This window comes from Gigantopelta aegis, chromosome 9 (genome assembly GCF_016097555.1).
Source record: "Gigantopelta aegis isolate Gae_Host chromosome 9, Gae_host_genome, whole genome shotgun sequence".
Lineage (NCBI taxonomy): Eukaryota > Metazoa > Mollusca > Gastropoda > Neomphalida > Peltospiridae > Gigantopelta > Gigantopelta aegis.
The window spans coordinates 35,018,695-35,038,481 of NC_054707.1; the positions used below are offsets into that span (position 1 = coordinate 35,018,695).

The window sequence follows — 19,787 nt, forward strand, 5'->3', positions numbered from 1 at the left end:
GCATACCCACTGGGTACAGGTCTGCAGTACAAGTTCTAACACGCAACGAAATGATAGCCGCACCATAGCGGGAAGATGCACGTCACCCCCTCTTTCTTGCTAAAGTATATTCAAGTAAGCGTGCTTAAAAAATAATTTGATTAAAATTAACAAAAATAATAAACATGAATGAATCAGAAACTGTTTTAAATCAAAAACATTGATTGGCCCATGTGGGGGTCGAACCCACGACATTCGCGTTATTAGCACGACGCTCTAACCAACTGAGCTAACAGGCCTTCCACGAGAATATTTTTCCAATTTAGTCTATTTAAAGTAAATGAAGATAAATTGTTATTTTTATCTTTTTTAAAAATAATTTGTACAGTTATTAGTATCTATATATGGATAAAGACAAATCTATTTATGCTGTAATAAATAGTTTTATAGGTTTCCATTTCTCGATCGTCTCCAGACTTGTGGAATAAAAGACTGGGACAGACTGAGACTTATCCCTAGACTGGTACTTTGTACATATTTAACATAGGCTTGCGTAACCTTATACTTAATCAGTGGAAGTTATAAATAAATTGTCGTCATCATAATTTGTTTGTCCTACATTAGGCTAATAGCTGTAGTTGGAAACAACAGATCTATACTGTAAGACGTTTCATTATAAAATACCAAAAAATCTGGCAATAGACTGCTAACTCTTAGTTTTTCTTGTGTGTTTTTTTTATTTCACTACGCAACGGTCTGACGAAGTACCTAAAATGACCAAATCTGACTAAAATATAAAATAATTCTAATAAAACTGCTTTCTTTCGAAATTATTTATTACTTTTTCTTTTTTTTGGCAAGTTTATACATTTAGCTTCATACCTATAACAATTAAAAGTAAATCATTTTATTTAGTAGTAGTAGGAACAAAATGAGAGGAGAATATATAGCCCTTGCTTAGAGCAGATAGATAAACACGTGTCATGCCTGTACACATTTAACGCAAACATTCTTGGGAAAACCTGTTTACCCTGAGTGCCAACACATTACAATTTTGCAAGGATTATGTGTGGAAATGATTATTGTCACAAATAAACGTAGGTGGGTGGGGAGCAAAATTACTTGTAACTTTGCTAAATGGTACAATCTTAAAAAATGTTTTAATTAACTTGCTAATTAACATCATATGATATACATGTGTATGTTGATGTAAAACGTTTTTTGGGGTTGGGTGTTTTTTATGTTTCGGGGACACCCGAACATGCCGGGTACCCCATTTATTTACAAAAGGTCACACATTCTGTATACATTTAACGAGTTATTTGACGAAATTAACCGGGTCTCAATGAGTAAGCCTAAATAAAATTTAATATATTTAATTTAATATAAAATCAAATTGGAAACATGAATATTATAAAATATATTATTATCATATATCGTGTATGATTTAAAAGTAATGCTAATTTTATATACCAGGTTAACTTAAACATGTTCATTTTAGAATAGCATTTGTAATTCAAAGGTATCCGTGCACGTTGCAAGGATGTCTTCGTAGCACCAATATTTTTGGAAAATTTCTCTTCTGTGTGGCTGCTCAACTGCAGCAGAATATTCAGTTTCTAGACGATTTTTAACATAATATTTGAAAAGTACCATTTCATTACATGGCTTATTCTAATTTTCAGCATTGTTTATCACTGAGAAAAATTCATAAAACACAATTAAATATAATTCTGAGTAATATAAAAATGTATCTACATTTAATTACTATATGTGCTCCTTGTAGTATGTCCGAATAGTATCAATAGATTATCGTTGGGGGGGGGGGGGGGGGCACCCGATATATACCAATAATTAGCTTCATTTCCTTAAAAAAAATTCAAAAAAAAAAATCAGTTAGAACTAAATTATTTGGTGAATTGGCACGAAATGACCCAAACTAACATGAATCAGATCTATAGGCCGCGTGGCGGTAACGAGTTTCTTTTTTTTCTCACGCGACGAAGTGTCGAAATAACCATTAAATATAATATTAATTAATAGGTGTAGGCCTAGTTTAAAAGATACTAAGTGATGTAGAATCGCCCTCCTGTCTGAGACATTGTAACTGTGTACTAGTGATGGGATTCGGCTAGGTTTTCATTACAGATGAGATTTCACTGATTTACACATACTGTAAATTATAATTTATTAGCGATCTTAAAATTTAGCGAAATCTAAGTAAGTGACATAGGCCTATTAGTGACATAATATTTTAATAAGGTCGTCATATCAAAAACTTTAAAAAAAAAGAAGAAAAAAAAGGAAAAGAAACTTGAATTGTAAGATCAGGTGAAATAATACTTTGATGATAAATGCACCTTAAAACGCACGTTCGTCTAAGAAGTAATGGTTAATGAGACGAGCTCTAGTTATTTTTGACGGTATTTTTCTGTTTAAACATCACAGACTTTAGCTTCTCTCTTGGTACTTTTATACATACTATCAAAACTATGGCAGATATATAAACAATTGAAGCACATTCATCTTAAAAACTATCACTTTTTAATATATCAATGATTTTTATTTATTTATTTATTTAACGACACCACTAGAGCATATTGATTTATTAATCATCGGCTATTGCATGTCAAACATTTGGTAATACGTACGTGCGTTTTTAAAAATATGAAAAATGCATTTTTTGGTATTAGAAACACCAGGATGACCAGAAACACTTCGGTTGTACGGAAATGGATAACCTAAAAAATAAAATATATAAGTAATGTTTGATTTCAGTGATCATAAACGGCTCTAATAGTGAAGAATATGCTGTAGTGTTTAAAAACTAGGGTCTGTCCCGTTAATCTCAAAACAATAATATGGCATCTCCGTTACTGTCTCTATCCCTGGATTACACGTTATGTATTGGGATAACCTTTTACGCAGACTTTCGCAAAATGAATAAATTTATTCGGGCAAAATGTGTTAACCTGAGACATTTTTTACCATATACTAGTATTTCCACCATTCTAGCCTCAAAATTAGTTGTAATCCATGTAAAAATGCGTAGTGATTCGTTTGCAACCCTATATAGATGTTTGGCAGTATTGCTAATATGAATAAATGTGATCCATATTCGGGCATTTTCGTTTAATTCGGGCAAAAACCAGCCAGCCCCCCCCCCCCCCCCCCCCCCAGCAAAAATGGGAGCCCGTACGCCTATTCTCAGGACTGTGCTTAAACCTTAATTGAATAAAGCACGAAGATAAGTAATGTAAATCAAATGAATGTCTCGCTACTGTTGAAAACCTCTTCCTATCGAAGTTAGAGGAAGAAGTGACTTTGCTGTAAATTATTATTTTTGTGTTGTTATTTTTTGTAGTCATTACGTAATCATTGCTATGCCTTATTTGTGTTATTTGTGTTTTCTTTAAGCAAACCTGTCTAATTATAGAACATGTAGATAACTTTATTGCGTCTTTTCTCTGTTTCCTTTATTATTTCTTTCTTTCTTGCTCTCTTTCACTCTTTCAATAATATTTATTTCTGTTCATATTTATATTGTAAAAATATATTATTGTCGTGACATGTATGTATTGTGGAGAACTTGCAGGGTTTCTGCCAGAGGGTAAAATGGGTATGGCGCCATACCCCATTTTTGGGGCAGATTTTATATTTTTAAGTTGACCTTTAAAACACTTTAATGACTCTTTATCATTACCGTATGATTTTCTTAACCCTAACCCGAAACCTAATCCATTTTACATCTGGGGAGGACCCCCGCCCCATACTCCCTATCGACTGCGGTTAAATTCAGCACACACATTGTAAATATTCAATTACATAGCGCCATACCCCCCCCCCCCCCGTTTTTTTTTTTATTGCCCCAGATCAATGTGACAATGTCGAGGATGGAGTGCCTTGAATCATTAAATCATTGACTTACAAAGTGTTTGTAACATAGTCATATACATACATATCCATATCCATACACTCATACATAATGTATACATATATATACATAAACATATTTTCACAGATATACACATATACTTTTAGTGATTTAAATGTACTGAGTAAGTTTTGATCTGAGGAGAAAAGAAAGCAAGAAAGAATAAATAAATAAATAAATAAATGAATAAATGAAAAAGTGGAATTTGTTGTTTTCTTTTGTTTTATGTTTTTGTTTCGTTTTTTGATGGAGTAAAAATACTGGTAAGAAAAATGAGTACAGTTAGCAGACAGACGATTTACTGAATTTGTGTAGGGCCTATCTTGTTTTCCTTTTTTTCAAATAAAAAGGTCAAGCCATTTGCCCCAGCAGTCATTAAGTTGTTCATACTCGCAATTTTTTTTAAATAAATGTATTTCTGTATTTCAAATTTCCATTTTAAAATAACTTTTATAGTATTATTAATACATACATTTCTTTTATGCATTTTTATGGTGTAAATATAATATTTAATATCAATTGTTAACCAGTTTACAGATTTAACCAAATCAGTATCTGTCATCCCAAAGATAACAAAAAATTTATTAAGTGAAGTGTGAACTCCTATTTTGTCAAATATCCAATTTTCTACAGCTATCCAAAGCTGTTGTACTTTGGTACAATCGTAAAACAAATGTTAAAAGTTTCAGGCAAGTTATTACAAAATGTACAGTTATCTGAATCTACGTAGTTTATCATATGTATTTATAAAAGTATTTGTACCAATAATTCTGTATAGCAGTCTATACTGAAACCATATCAAAGCGGTGTCTTTTAAACATTTAAAATGTAAAACATAATATTTTTCCCATGTAAAGCGATCAAATGTTAGACCCTTATTTGCATATTCTGTTTGTGACTTTGGAAGTGTAATTTTATTGTTCAAAATGTTGTACATAACCTTACTTACCGTGTTTGTATTTACCAAGAGTTTTAATTTAAACGGCAGAACTGGTCTTTCAACAACAATAAATTAATTATTTATGATATTTAATGTTTTTAAAAAAGATTTTACAGCATTCATTAGCGATGCATAATATATATATATATATATATATATATATATATATATATAAAAAGTTTTCATGTTATATTTTTGGGTGAAAGTTTCAAATTCAAAAAGGTTTCCTTGTCCATCAAGTAAATCGTTAATGAAAATAATTCCTTTGTTAATAAAACAACTATATAAAAAAGGTTTATTGTTTTTTAATATCTTCGTATTATACCAAATATTAAGTCCCTGGATATCTTTTGTGTTTTGTAACGTTTGGTTTTGTTGAATTAGTACCCAGCTGTATAAGGCATCTCTCCAAAACACATTTGTTATACATTCTTTTTTTCATTGCAATAAAATAATCTCCATATATAATGAGATATTTAGTGTTTAAACCAGTAGTGGATTCAAATAGTGTAATCCATTTTGTGGTTTGCCGAATAAGTCTTTGTATCCATGTAGATTTTAGAGGAAAAGAAAGAAAGAAGTGTTTTATTTAACGACGCACTCAACACATTTTATTTACGGTTATATGGCGTCAGACATATGTTTAAGGACCACACAGATTTTGTTTTGAGGAAACCCGCTGTCGTCACATAGGCTACTCTGTTACGACAGGCAGCAAGGGATCTTTTATTTGCGCTTCCCACAGGCAGGATAGCACAAACCATGGCCTTTGTTGAACCAGTTATGGATCACTGGTCGGTGCAAGTGGTTTACACCTACCCATTGAGCCTTGCGGAGCACTCACTCAGGGTTTGGAGTCGGTATCTGGATTAAAAATTCCATGCCTCGACTGGGATCCGAACCCAGTACCTACCAGCCTGTAGACCGATGGCCTGCCACGACGCCACCGAGGCCGGTCAGATTTTACAGGACACCGAGAAGGTCTAATAAATTGTATAACTTGTGTCTAATCCATTTGTTCTTTTAAAAAAACAATAAAATATCTTTCAATCAATCTTCACCCCTGATGCCACTAAAATGCTAGTACATACTCATTTTAGTTTAAATAATTAAAATGTCAGATATTTATATTTCAACAAATAGTAAAAGCTTCTGTATATCAATTAACTGATTAAAATATATCAGAACGTGTGCTTGAAAAAACGTTCTGATAAAAGCACGCTAAAAACATTTTCATACCCATACCCACAAAATATATCATCATGACCAACTATAGCGTGTGTATCCCCCATGTTTAACATACTTTTGTTTTCTTATTTGTTTTCTTATTTGTTTTTCGTTTTTATTATTCGTTTCGGTTTCTTTACAGTCGGTTTCTGGTGTTTCCTGAGACCCGGGAAAAAGGGACAAGTGAACAGTCCAGACGAAAGGCATGCCAGAAGCAATGTCTGATAACGCTACCGAAAAGTAATTATGATGTTATATGTTTTTGGTCATAAAATTGGTTGTTTTATTTTACTATTTATCTCATATAACGGATGGTATTCTAAACTAGTAAAAAGATATTCATTGAAAAAAGGTAGCTCGATTTTAAGATCGGAATAAAAGCATAGACTGGTTTCCATGATTCATGTTGAACTGATCAATGTTCATTTGTAAATCAATTCCAAAATCAAGTTGAGCAATAATATTGATGTAGAAAATCCACTTTCATTAAAAGTATGGGTAGATATTGATAACAACTATCGGTTTAATACTGTATTCTGTAGGGGGACCAGACAACTCGGCCCGGGGTACAACTCGGCCCCGGCCCGTGGCTCGAACAACTCTGGGCCGAGTTATTAGACTGATAAACGGGGCATGCTGTGACACATATGCGCGTTCGCCATGTCGTAGTGTCGAAGTATTGTACTATAGTAATAATAATGCATTGTACTGATAGATACCGCTAACTATATGGTCACCATTAAGAATGACAATTGTGCATGTTGTACGCGCATATCGTAGTGTCGGATGGGTTTCTAGAAGTATTGTACTATAGAAATAACGCAAAAGACCTCATTTGCCAAATTCCCACATTTATTACATAAATGATAATTAAATGGGCCGAGTTGACCTCCTCTGGGTCGAGTTGTCTGGCATTCATTCTGTAGCAAGTGTTCAATAAACACCCCAAACATTTTTAATTTTGTGCACAAAGGCTGAAAGTGTGAAAGGATTGTAGGCCCCTAATTTGTAATGAGCTTTGTCAGTTTATGCAGGTTTAACTTTAAGAAACTAGGCCCATATTTTAGAAGTTATCTTATAAGTTTTCACTTCAATATCGTTGGAAGGTTTTACGATATTGTAGATAGATAGATAGATAACAATTTAACGTGTCCATACACCACTAGGGTTTCGAACACGCCCATCCAGAATCCGACCTCCGATAAGATCGGTGGCCTGACTCCGGATGGGGGGAGGATAGAGTTAAAAATGGGCAGAATTTTGAAAATAGCTATTAGTAAAAAAGTTAATAGAATTTTTGAAAAAATTTAATAAAAAGTTACAAGCCAAAAAAAAAGAGAATTGACTGCTCGGCCGAATGCACTGTTTATAATTTCATGTCATGATTTTCGCTGGGATAGTTGACTTAAAATAATTTAATGTTCCATTAATTTTCTGTATTACAATGTGAAGAGCGAAAGTGATCACTCACCTTTCCTGGTGAAAACTAAAATATTTGCAGATTGCAGACTAACTGTGCACTTGTATACCAGGGTTAAAAACCTTTGTTCACCACAAATTGCAAGCCCTTATAAGGGCTAAAAACAAGTCTCCTATGGGTTGCCCTGCCAACCAGCCATGTCCTTTTAAGGACAGAACCAACATAATTCCAACAGATCAAGCACTTTTAAGGGCTCAAACTCGGGACAATCTTGAAAGACATACAATGACGGCCATCAATAGGCTAGGTTCCAATAATGAGCTACTCACAGCATACTAAGTTCGAAAATAACATGTAGCTCCCCTTTTTTACCTTTCAGTCAACCATTCAAAAATGTGTCAAAATTCCTTCAAGAAATTGTGCAGTATTTTCTCTTTTGACTTAATCCTACGGAATATTCAAAATTCAATAGCACCAAAATTGTCCCTGCCAGCTACCGATCTCGGTCGGGCTGCTAGTGCTCCGTTGCACTTGCTAGTGCGGGCGGTCCCCTCTCCCACCCACCCCTACCCTTTTCCTGTCCTGGACGGAGGAGATGGCCGAGGATTGCACCTGTGCCCACGTCATGGGGATCCTTCAATACCCGTAACTGAATAAAATACGATTATTCAAATATCTCTTCTAACTGTATATCTTTTAGATCTCTCTGTATCGGGCAGTCTAATACCCGAGTGGCTTGGCTCTAGGTATAACCAGAGATAAGATCTTATATAAATATATATATGTAGCACGTTTATTTCACTAGAAAACACAACAAAACACAATACACTTTGGAATATGTATTAACACTACGCTGACAAATGTACTCGCCGCAGTAGTTAATTAACAACAACAATGTAATAACAACCCAGAGCTAATCACTTAATTAGTTAATCACTAGGTGTCTAGTTTACATAATATTCTAATCACTACACCGTGATACAACACACACACATGTGATAATTGAGAAACGCTGCCAGGGGAACTTAATTAATAAAGGAATTACAACTCTATTCCTAACTGGTTAATTTTTAATTAACCCTTAACTACTCATTCAGTAACCTTGTAATACAGAATTAATACTGGTACCTAATACAATAAAGACAATAACCTACAGTTTACCTAGGTCCTCTAGAATGACCGGCTAAGCTTTATCTTAAACACTTGTATAAATATATTAGAACAGTGAAGCCTACAATTTACTTTGTCAGATTACTGGAGACACTGTCTAAAGAATATTGGTACAATACAGTATTAAAATATTTAAAGTCACATCGATCACATCAAGGTTATACAACAGAGCAAGAAAATATATTTACCAGTCCAGTTGGACTATGTTCCCCGGGAGCCTTCCAATGTTTCTCCCTGATATATCTAGAATCCTAACTATTTATTCAAAAATCTCAGAGACAGCGAATATCGCCAGGGGGCACCACGCAGTAACTCACCTATCATGTGATAGTTCCACAACTCCCAGGGACAGTACATTTCCTTACAAGCCTAGACGGGTTGTCGCCTAGTTCGCGAGAGATACCATGGTCGCGCGGAGGTATTACGTAACTACTGGCCACATGGCCTCCACACCTGGTCTAAGTGTGTATTAGGGGGTACTGTCGCACGGATGTATTACGTAACCAAGCTGCACACGGCCCTCTAAAACAATTAACATCGCCACAGGCGAAAAGATAAGAGCATGTTCCGTCACAGCCCATAACAGGTGTGCGCTACAACAGCCTGTTCTGAATATGCACGTAAAACCCTATGACCTGACCTTTTATTCACCAAATTACAAAATGCAAATTGAGTTGAATTTGAAGGCAATTTCATTATTAATTTACCAAAAAAAATCTAAATTGTTTATTGTTACAAGTAGATTTATTTACACACATTTACTTTCTCTAATTATTAATTGAAACTGATACGTGGCTAAGACCCAAAACACACTGGGTCTGGGTCTGGCGAGTATGGTGCCAGTCCAAGATGAAACGCATTGAATCAAATGTGACAAAACACATTCTGTGCTGACGTCAACTACAGACCTGGCAACAGATGTCGTAGAACATGCACTGTATTTTAACACTGCCAGACTGGCAGCTGCACAATGTTTGATCCTTACTCATTCATTTTTCTTACTAAGCAACAGAAAAGGTATATATTGATCAATGTTGATTTCTCTAAACTTATTGTTGATGTTTGTATAGAAGTAAATTTATCTCAAGATAACGGAACATTCACTACTCGACTTTCAAACATCGCTACACAATTTTAAAACATTAAACAGTAGTTGCTAAACTTACCAAACCCAGATCCGGTGTGTTTTGGGCGTAAGATTTTCAGATTGCATTGCTATTTGGCTTTGTTATTCAGGTTAAACCTAATGCCTAAATAATTTAGATTATTGACTATTATTTTTTCTTTGCAGTGCACTGCCTCCAGTGGTCCTTTGGGCTCAACGTAAAGATCGGGTTCTCCTGACGATGATCTTGGAAAACTGTAGCAATCCAGTCATAGACATGACAGAGAATTCTTTACATTTCAAGTAAGACTGTGTTTTGACTGTCATAGGAGGGCTTTACATTAACTTTGAACATCACATTAATGTTTTCCCTAGCTTGTTTTAGCATGGTGCAGCTCCATGCCTCAGTAGTGTAGCACCATCTTGCCTTAATCAGCACCATGCTGCCCTGAGATTAAACAAGCCTTTTTCACTAATTAATTCTAAAATTGCCTTTATAAAACACCCAAAAAGGTATTATTAATTAATAAAATATGCCTTTTATATCTTTTGCCATTCATTTATTAAAGCAAGCACATAAATTACATTAATGTTTATTTCAATAAATTTTTGTGTATTTTTAATGAAAAACAAGTGCCCCGAAAATGGTGAAAATGCCCCAAAAGTGTTTGGTCTATCATGCCTTGCCAAATTTCTAGGGAAATCACTACACATGTTTGATAGGACATATATAACCAGTTCCTCTCATATTTACTCATCATACAGTTTGACACATAACAGTAGCCCAATGTCTGAGGCTTAATATTAAATAATAACAGTTTTGGAGCTTTACAATTGAATGTATTTTTAAAATTTCTCTACTTACCACAGTGTAATCTGTGGTTGCAAAACAAGGCGTCGCGCATTGCATGCGACGTTTACTACCCTCATTTCCGACGTCTATTTTTGCCACAGTTGCTCAGACTCCAGTTCATATTTTCTTGGTTCTTGTCTAAATGTATAGCTCGGCTTCTATGGGTTAATTTCTTCAGGAAACCTTTGAGTTTCCCACGAATACAGCGTCCATTACTGCTCATTGCCTTTGTTTTAAAAATATTTTTTGTTTTGATTCATGAGCACACTAGACGCGATCGCGGAAAACGGACGGAATTCCCATTGTGAAACGGAATTTACATTTGGAAACGGAATTACGATGTTCCGCAAAGTTAAAAATTTTTTTTTACTATTTTACTATTGCCACACACTGTAAAACTGACGCTTGACCCGTGCGCAGTACTACTGGCAAACGCTAGACTGGATTATGCGCTTCACGGTAAACCAAATGGTCACAGTGGGAACCAATCAAATACTTCGCGAACGTTAGCGAAACGTCTGCTGGCTGAACTTGGGGCTGGTTTACGCAACACATTAAACCGAATGACCATTTCGGGAACCACCAGTCAAAATATGTTTGCAAACATTTAGCAAAAAACGGCTGGCTGAACGTTGCAATGTTACTTTATTTCCGCTGTTTCATGCGCATACTTCAATTTGCAGACGACGTTGGACTGTCCAAGAGATGATAAAATAAATGTTTACGTTTTGTGCACTTAATTGTTGGACAATCATGCTTTATGTAGTTATTATAATTGTAGCCTTTGCGATTTTTTACTACTAATATGTAGGCCTACTTTGATTTAATGACAAATATCGACGCATGTCGACGCCAGTCAATTCTTGGACCCTTTAATTTGTCACAACTTGTGTTAGTTCAATTGTTAATTACATATTGTAGTCTGAAATGGAAATTAAATGGAATTTACAAAAACATGAAACGGAAAATAGCTTTTTTTTTTAAACGGAAAACCACTGAGTCATACTTGTTCTATTCTTGGGCCAACAATTTCACCAACTATGTTCATTACAAGTGGACTACATTGCACACTTCTGTAGTAACAGACTCCGGCCCATAGAGCAACACACACCCCAACCCCCACCCCCACCCCCGCGTGCCCCAATTACTGAGTGTCTGTTTTCACTTTACTGGTACCCTAAACATTCTGTATTTGCAACTGTCAAGAAAACTTGTTAGAATGTTGCCGCCTCTGCACCACGTAGAGGAACTGCATATGCGTGGTTATTTTTGAACAAACTAATTGTGCAGATTTTTTCTTACTGATAGCTTTGAAAATGTTCAAAGAAATTCATTTTCCTTTGCAGACATACTAATATGGTGAACATTAAACAAAATTTATCATAGCAAGATACTGTACTTCCGCAAATCCCAGATTTTGTGTTGGAAGCATAAACTTATGGTGGAATCTCAAAATATCTATATTACATCATGTTTACAATAATGGTGGAATCATAACAATATTTCCCACCTTGGTGTCTGCATCCCATATATTTAATTTATATATTTGTTTTTATTTTAGAGGGACAGGTGGCACAGAAAACCAGCCTCATGAAGTAACTATGGAATTCTACGCAGCTATATGTCCCGAGGTAAATTGTAGTGTTCAGCTTTCTGCTTAGATATTTATAAGTGGTGAAAATAATATGCTGGTGAGGTGTGTGTTACGAAATTTGTTACTTTGTTACACTAACACCAAATAAGTGGTTTTCGACAGCAATGGTGCCATTGTGGTCCAGTCAGTTCCAACCACCATAGACAGGATATCATGTACATTTACTATCTACTAGTAAGAAAACTGACTAATTGTGGTGACATTCTGGACTATTTTCATCATTGTTTTTTTTCTCATGTCAGTACCTGTGTTGTAGACCCAAAGATGAACGTTTTCTGGATTTATCCAATATTGTAGATTTTTAATTGGCTATATGTACACTTGTTTCCAAAATTTTCCATATTATCTGTACAAAACTTATGATATGGGTTTGGATGATACTTTGTAATAGTATACATTCTGAATGGGTGCGGCCATTACTCAAACGATGGTCCTTCACATTGCAAAATAACTCGCCTCACTCACCTCATAAGCTCCAGTCCAGTGATTAGTGTAGTCAGTTTAACAAATAAAGAAATACCGAATTCAGATTTTAGACTAGTATTGAAATGGATTGATTTTACTTGAAATTTTATGATCCCATATTAATAATAATAATAATAATAATAACTGACAGATATATCAAGTAAGTCAGCTTTTATTCAAACAAGGTGAATGATAAAAAAGGCTTCTAAGAAGAAATTAACGTTGCCTTGGGTGCACAAGCATGATAGCACACCTCAGATATGAAGGACTGAACCGATTACATATATTAAAATTTACTCTCTTTTTTTTTGGTAACCCACTTTCATTACTGAAGAATTATCAATTACTAGCTTTTGTTTCAAGATTTAAATTTAAAAACAAAGATTGCTTCCCATTCCACAAATATTGAACCTCAGTTTATAATAATGTGTTAATCATTTTACTTTTTTTTTCAGACGTCAAAATATTTTGTAGGAGGCAGGGAAATATCTTTTACATTAAAGAAAAAAAATCCAGATGCATCTTTTTGGCCACGGTTATTAAAAGATCAAAAAAAGGTAAGTTACTTGTGACATTTTGTATCTACTGTAACGAAATTTGTTTAAGTACATCATTATATGGATGGTTTTAATATTCATCCCATTATCCTTTTTTTGTTTTTCTAACCACTAATTCATTGGGTTTTTTTTTATCAATGTTCAAAGATTTTGTTACTGTTAGTTACATCTATGTATATTATAGTTGTTTATGCAAAACCTTGTTTAAGCTACAATTCAGGGCTCGCGCAATTAGACTAAGTGATAAAAAACTTGGCTTTGATCAGCCTGACTTCGGCCTGTCATTGCATGAAGTAAAATCAATGTAGCTTTGTAAAAATAGTAGTGGTCATTTGCTTAATTATCATGAAGAACTTGAAGAAAGCTAGGGTTTTTTTTCCTATACATATACCTATAGAATAGGTATATAATAGAATAGGTATACAAGTGTCTTTGATGTACATGTTCAAGTAGTTTAGAACAGGGACTGGATTTAGCACAGTCGGTAAAGTCGGGGCTAGATCTAAATGAGCAGTAAATTTTGCCAAATTATCTATTAAATTAAAACATTTTTTAAACAAAATTTTAATTATCACATGAAATTATTTCACGAAATTAAATAAAAATGTGCCATTTCTTTCTAAAATTCGCAGTTGCCGAATTTAGCTAAAATGCTTATCTGAGGTAGTTGGGTCGTAGGATTAAGCCACATTGGTAAATTAATTAGGTTTTTCCCATCCTAACCAGTGCTCTACCACTGGTATATCAAAGGTCAAGGTACAAAACCGTAACTATTTCATAGCTGAATAAAATATTTGCTTTATTACAGCATGTGCTAATGTCTTGTTTTGTAGGTGCATTACATCAAAACAGATTTTGACAGGTGGAGGGATGAAGATGATTCTGATGCTGATGAACCCGCAGACGACTTTAACCTCGAACAGGTAGCACCATTGTGGATTTGCTTTACATTATTGTCTTTTTTTTGTTTATTGATGTATAATGGTCACAAATCGTATAAAATAACGTGGTTTACTGAAGCGATTTATATATTTGTTCATGTTACTCCAGTAAGTTTTATAATTACAAACAACATATTTCATTCAAAATACTTTAAATCCTTTTTGTATAGTTCTTTTCATGATCCATTTTGTGTAATGACATCCCATTTGTCACCATGACATTGCATTCTGTATTTCATTGAAGAATAACATGAAGTTTTTTAGTGATGACATTCTATGATAAATAGAAGATAAATTATATAATAGCAGACAGTTTGTAATTAGAAAGGAAAAGCATTGTAATCAACTGAAAGATGACTGTTACCAGGCATTGGGGGAGGGGGAGAGGATCTAGTACAGTGGCTTTGTTGTGTACGGGAATGCCAGTTAATTTAGCAGGGCTCGTACGCACCTGGAAAACCCTTGAAAATAAACTAATGTATTCCAGTGCTTGAATACCCTTGAAAATCATCTTGCGGTCTGGGAAAACCCTTGAAAATGATAATTTGATGTCAAATAAATCGCGCAGCCACGAGATCCAAGCGACAGCATCGCCATATTGGAAAAAAAAGTTTGTCACTTTTTGCCGCTGGGTATTTAGCAAGTTCAGGGAGCGTGTCATGTTAATGAATCTATTGTAAACCCACAAAGATGGTTGGCACTTGCGTGTTTAACGACCTGTGCAAACTCGGTACGGTCCTGGAATTTTGGTAAAGTTGACCTGGAAAGTGCTTGAAAAACCCTTGAATTTTGACTTCCTTTAAGTGTATGAACCCTGATTTAGTCTGAATATGATGACCATTGCATAAATTAAATTTGAGTTTTAATATCAAATAGGTTTGCCAATCAGCTATAATTAGCACTAGCTTAAAATAAGTTGGGGGGGGAGGGGACCGACCGGATCATACATTGCTTGTTACTGGTTCATTCTGTTCTTGTCCATTACACAGGGGACAGTATTTCAAAATCAAGATCCAACAGCCGATGGTTAATAAACAGGGTTCGTACGCACCTGGAAAACCCTTGAAAATAAACTAATGTATTCCAGTGCTTGAATACCCTTGAAAATCATCTTGCGGTCTGAAAAACCCTTGAAAATGATAATTTGATGTCAAATAAAATATAAACGCCTAAAACGGAGGCTTTATTTACTTTATTTAACATGTAATTAAATTATTTGTTTCATTTCCGCGGCACAATCAAATGCCAATCGTCCGGCCAATCGATGTTTACCGGCTCAGTTGACGTGTGAATGTTTTTTTGTTTTGTTTTTTTATCTCGCGATGCGAGAATGACGCGGTCACGAGATCCAAGCGACAGCGTCGCCATATTGGAAAAGAAAGTTTGTCACTTTTTGCCGCTGGGTATGTAGCAAGTTCAGGGAACGTGTCAAGTTAATGGATCTATTGAAACCACAAAGATGGTTGGCACTTGCGTGTTTAACGACCTGTGGAAACTCGGTACGGTCCTGGAATTTTGGTAAAGTTGACCTGGAAAGTGCTTGAAAAACCCTTGAATTTTGACTTCCTTTAAGTGTATGAACCCTGAATAAATCAATGTGCTCTAGTGGTGTCGTTAAACAAAACAAACTTTAAACTTTCAAAATCAGGAAGTCCGTTCACATGATTTTTACTTTGGTCAGTTATGCAAATTATCTTTGAATAACCTAAAGTAATCAGTTATCTCAAAGTTGCATTGACATTAAAATTGATTGTATTTCTGGCTGATACTGTAAATATTTTATAGAAAAAAACCTTGGTACGGTGACAATTAGAATGTGTAATGGTTCACCACGTAATCGATTGGCTGTTTGTGTCTTACTTAAATTTGCATAACCAACATGAAATATTGTGCCATGTTGCCTATGTACCTGTGTACACTGGTTTATTGTATTTTATTTCAGATGATGGGTTCTATGGGTGGACTAGGTGGTGGAGACACGGGTCTTGATATGGTAAGTATTCGGTTACCGTTTTACACCTCCTACTTACCAAACATCCTGTGAATTAAGACATTTATCAAATCCCAATAATACCATCAGTTTTATTGTAATAAAATTTCTTGTAGCCAGACTCATAATTTTAGTATCAGGCCCTGTGCTTATAAACCTTAAAGTCTAAGACTTTTAATAAAATCCAGACTTTAATGTCATGGCAATGCCATTCAAATAGCATTACGTTAAAGTCTGGACAAAGTCTAGACTTTAAGATTTATAAGCACGGGCCCAGATCAATCAGTAGGTGTGTGTTTCTTTAACATTTGAAAAACTGCAAATTGTGCGGTAATTTATTGCAATTTCATTAAATTATTGTTCTCAAATACCATATATTACATATCTAGACATCTGGGCGTTTTCCAGGGTGAATACTGGATTTTACCCGTAAACAGTTGCAAATTCATGCAACCCTCCAGTAAAATGTCATACTTTTGATTAAAGTTAACAGTGTCTGGTTACCATATAATAATATCATGCACAAATATGAAATACAAGTTCAACTGCACTTTAAAAAAATGTGCGTGTGTTCGCTATGAATGGAGAACGTCATAAGTATACGCTTGATTTGTCGCCTGTGCGGCCATTGCTCGGCAAACCACAAACGACAGCCTGTTGTCAATTTCTGTTAACTGGTGCGTTTGTGGATTTGAAATTGTAGGGTTCGTCTCAGAAAATGAAATGAAAATTCTTGCGCTGTACAAAGAACATTTGGTTGAGGATACGTACTATTCTTTCATTAAAACCGGTTTTGATGTTGACAACGTACTATTGCCAATTGTACCTTCCTATTTAAGAATTAATATTTTATAAAGTGTTAGTAGAACTTTCAAAGTTTAGTTTGTATAACACATTGATCATGTATATATTTTTAATAAAATATACTAAAGTAGAAAATGACAGTTTTTACATGTAACGCGTATGCCAACTGCTGGTCACTGTCAAAATTTCAAGGCAAATCCCCCACCGACCCCTGGAAAGGTATTGTACCATACCTATATGGATATAAATATATTTTGGAGGAATGAGACGACCCCTCAATCAAGACAGTTAATTTTGTTCAAAATCCCACTAATTGAAGAAAAACAAGCTGGCCATTGGGTTTGCAGTTGACCTAGATAATGTAGATAAGCGAGCATTGCGAAACTATAGCGATGTGGTGGGCCTTTTATGTACCAAACAGAACTGGATCATCTATTCTAAATGCTTAAATAATAATATTCCAGACACTGCAGCTTCAATTTAACAATATGCGGTGTTTTTGGTTTTTGTTTAAACATTTAAATCTACAAAATGTGAATTAGATAAGTTCAAAGACAGATGGAAATGTGTTTTTAATGGAAGTTGTTTGGGTTTTTTAGGTGTCTAATAATAAACCCCCCAGATTTTAAAAGAAATTTGTCTTTGTTTTTAGGATAAAGATGAAGAAGACAGTGATGACGATGGTGAGTGACTGGTGTACAGTATTCTATTCAAACACAGGGCTAGCTCTGACTATGTAGAAAGTTAAGCCAAATTATCTATTAAATGCCAAAAATTGCAGAAATCCACAAATATTTTTAATATAATATCAATTATTACATGAAATTCCCTCGCCAAATTAAAATAAATTCTACATTTATTGATTTTGGTAAGTGGCAGTGCTAGCCCTGCAAACAGTATCATTGTTTTATCTTTCAAGTCTGAAAGTCGTTACTAGTGGTGAAAAAAATCCAACAAACGAACCTGGGGCCTAATTCGTTCAATTCTCGCAACTTTGTGTTCTCGCAGTCCATTGCAGAAAGACATGCAAGGATGATGCAGTTTTGCTTTAAGAGAGCTTTGAGAATTAATATTGTGCTTTAATATTTCAGCTTTGAAGCTTGAAATAGTCCCAACAATGTTTTGGTTACGAACACCATAATACACTGTTCATATCCAACACACCATAAGTGATAGTCAATTCGTGTCTCTTGGTCTAGTGTTGGAGGAGGAGTATGTGTGTGTGGGGAGCATATTAGTTGTCATGGAATTGTAATCGTTTATTTCTATCACTAATTTCGACATTTGTTTTCCAGTTGTGACTGACATAGTAATTATATACATTTGTTTAGACCTTGCTGTTTACGGGGATCTATCACTCTTTGCTTCCCATCACTTCCCTGAGACTAGTTCATTGCGAATAATGTCTAGCTCCCCTTAGCATTTTAACGTTTATTATCCACATAGTTCAAGATATTCAGGGAAATATAACCAGTATGACCCACGTGTGTCATAATGATTTCATGTGCACAACGAGTGATAATTTTGTGAAGGAACCTTAATGTGGCTTCCCCAGTATAAACGCTTATCAAAATAACATCATTTCATCATCTCTTTTTAGTTATGTTTGAAACATTTTGACATGGTCCTACCTTGTTATTCATGATCGCTTGGGCAATACAATAATCCTGACACTCATTCCGTAAAATCAGTACGACACACAAGCTCGTATCCTAATCTCTATATTTGGCAATATCTTAATTTATATAGATTCCCATAATATGCGTATGGGGAGCAAATTAATCATTGCCCTCAAATGATTTTCATGTTGAGGTCTGTCTGTTTATTTTATATATATTATATGCACCCGATTCACAAAAGTTACGGTAATATTTTTACTTTCAGATTTACCCGACCTGAATTGATGTAGTGTTTCAACTGTCCAAGGAAATTAAGCACTTTATTATGTGATTCATGTGCACAAGCGATGGGACAGAGACTTTAAGGCCCCTTTCGTTGAGAATTATTTTCAACGTCAAAACTGATTTGCATTGGTGTGGCAAAGACATGAAAGTTCCCCACTGCTACATAGCAATTCCCGTGTTTGTCTTGTATTCATCTTGCGGAGGTGGCTCACATTGTTCATTTTTAATACAATAAATATAAATATCAATTAAAGTTTTTCTTTGTGATCTTTTAAGTTTTGTCATGGGAGTCATTGTGATACCTTGGAAGTAGTCATCATTGATTTGTGATGACAACAAATTGAATACCTGTGCCAGATTAATTCAATGTTTAGTAAATTCAGCCATCACTGACTATATCTCATTAGCGACACTGGTCGTTGTTGGTCAACACAACTTGGTTAATTCATGGATACGAAGACAAGTAGTTCTTTGGGAAAATGCACATTTTGATTATTAATTGCATGTTGTCAATAATAAAATTGATATGCAAAACCAGTCGAGAGTTTGACTTGGTTGTTGTTAATTGATAATTAAATCCGTCATTGTAGTTGGTTTATTTTTATATATTTTTGTGTGCACTTTTCGTACAAAGGGTTAGCTGTGGCTAAATCTGTATTGAATGCCCTAACCCACCATTATTTTCAATAAAATGTCCGTCATTACATGAAATTCTTTAGCTCTGGTTATTTAGCAAGTTTTGTCAAATATATATTAACTTGAACTTTGATATTCAGTTGGGAAGCCGTGGCTAGAATGGTTTGAAAGAAAGAAGTGTTTTATTTAACGACGCACTCAACACATT

General features: G+C 34.7%; 1 protein-coding gene and 1 non-coding gene across 2 annotated transcripts; one reads left to right on the top strand and one right to left on the bottom strand.

Moving 5' to 3' along the window:
* Positions 1 to 204: 204 nt before the first annotated feature.
* Trnai-aau lies at positions 205 to 278 on the bottom strand. The gene has a single exon. It is a non-coding gene; the product is annotated as a tRNA-Ile (tRNA).
* A 250-nt stretch (positions 279 to 528) lies between these two features.
* On the top strand, positions 529 to 19,196 carry LOC121381392 (co-chaperone protein daf-41-like). Its single transcript, XM_041510683.1, has 9 exons — positions 529 to 639; positions 6,223 to 6,320; positions 9,962 to 10,078; positions 12,190 to 12,259; positions 13,203 to 13,304; positions 14,138 to 14,227; positions 16,188 to 16,238; positions 17,692 to 17,722; positions 18,924 to 19,196. Exons 2-9 carry the CDS (start codon positions 6,286 to 6,288, stop codon positions 18,941 to 18,943), a joined length of 516 nt encoding a protein of 171 aa, XP_041366617.1. The 5' UTR covers positions 529 to 639; positions 6,223 to 6,285; the 3' UTR covers positions 18,944 to 19,196.
* Positions 19,197 to 19,787: the final 591 nt, after the last annotated feature.

Coding starts and splice junctions, on each gene's coding strand:
- LOC121381392 (XM_041510683.1), top strand. CDS start 6,286: ATGCCAGAAGCAATGTCTGATAACGCTACCGAAAA. Junction 13,305..14,137: donor TATTAAAAGATCAAAAAAAG/GTAAGTTACTTG, acceptor CTTGTTTTGTAG/GTGCATTACATCAAAACAGA. Junction 16,239..17,691: donor GAGACACGGGTCTTGATATG/GTAAGTATTCGG, acceptor CTTTGTTTTTAG/GATAAAGATGAAGAAGACAG.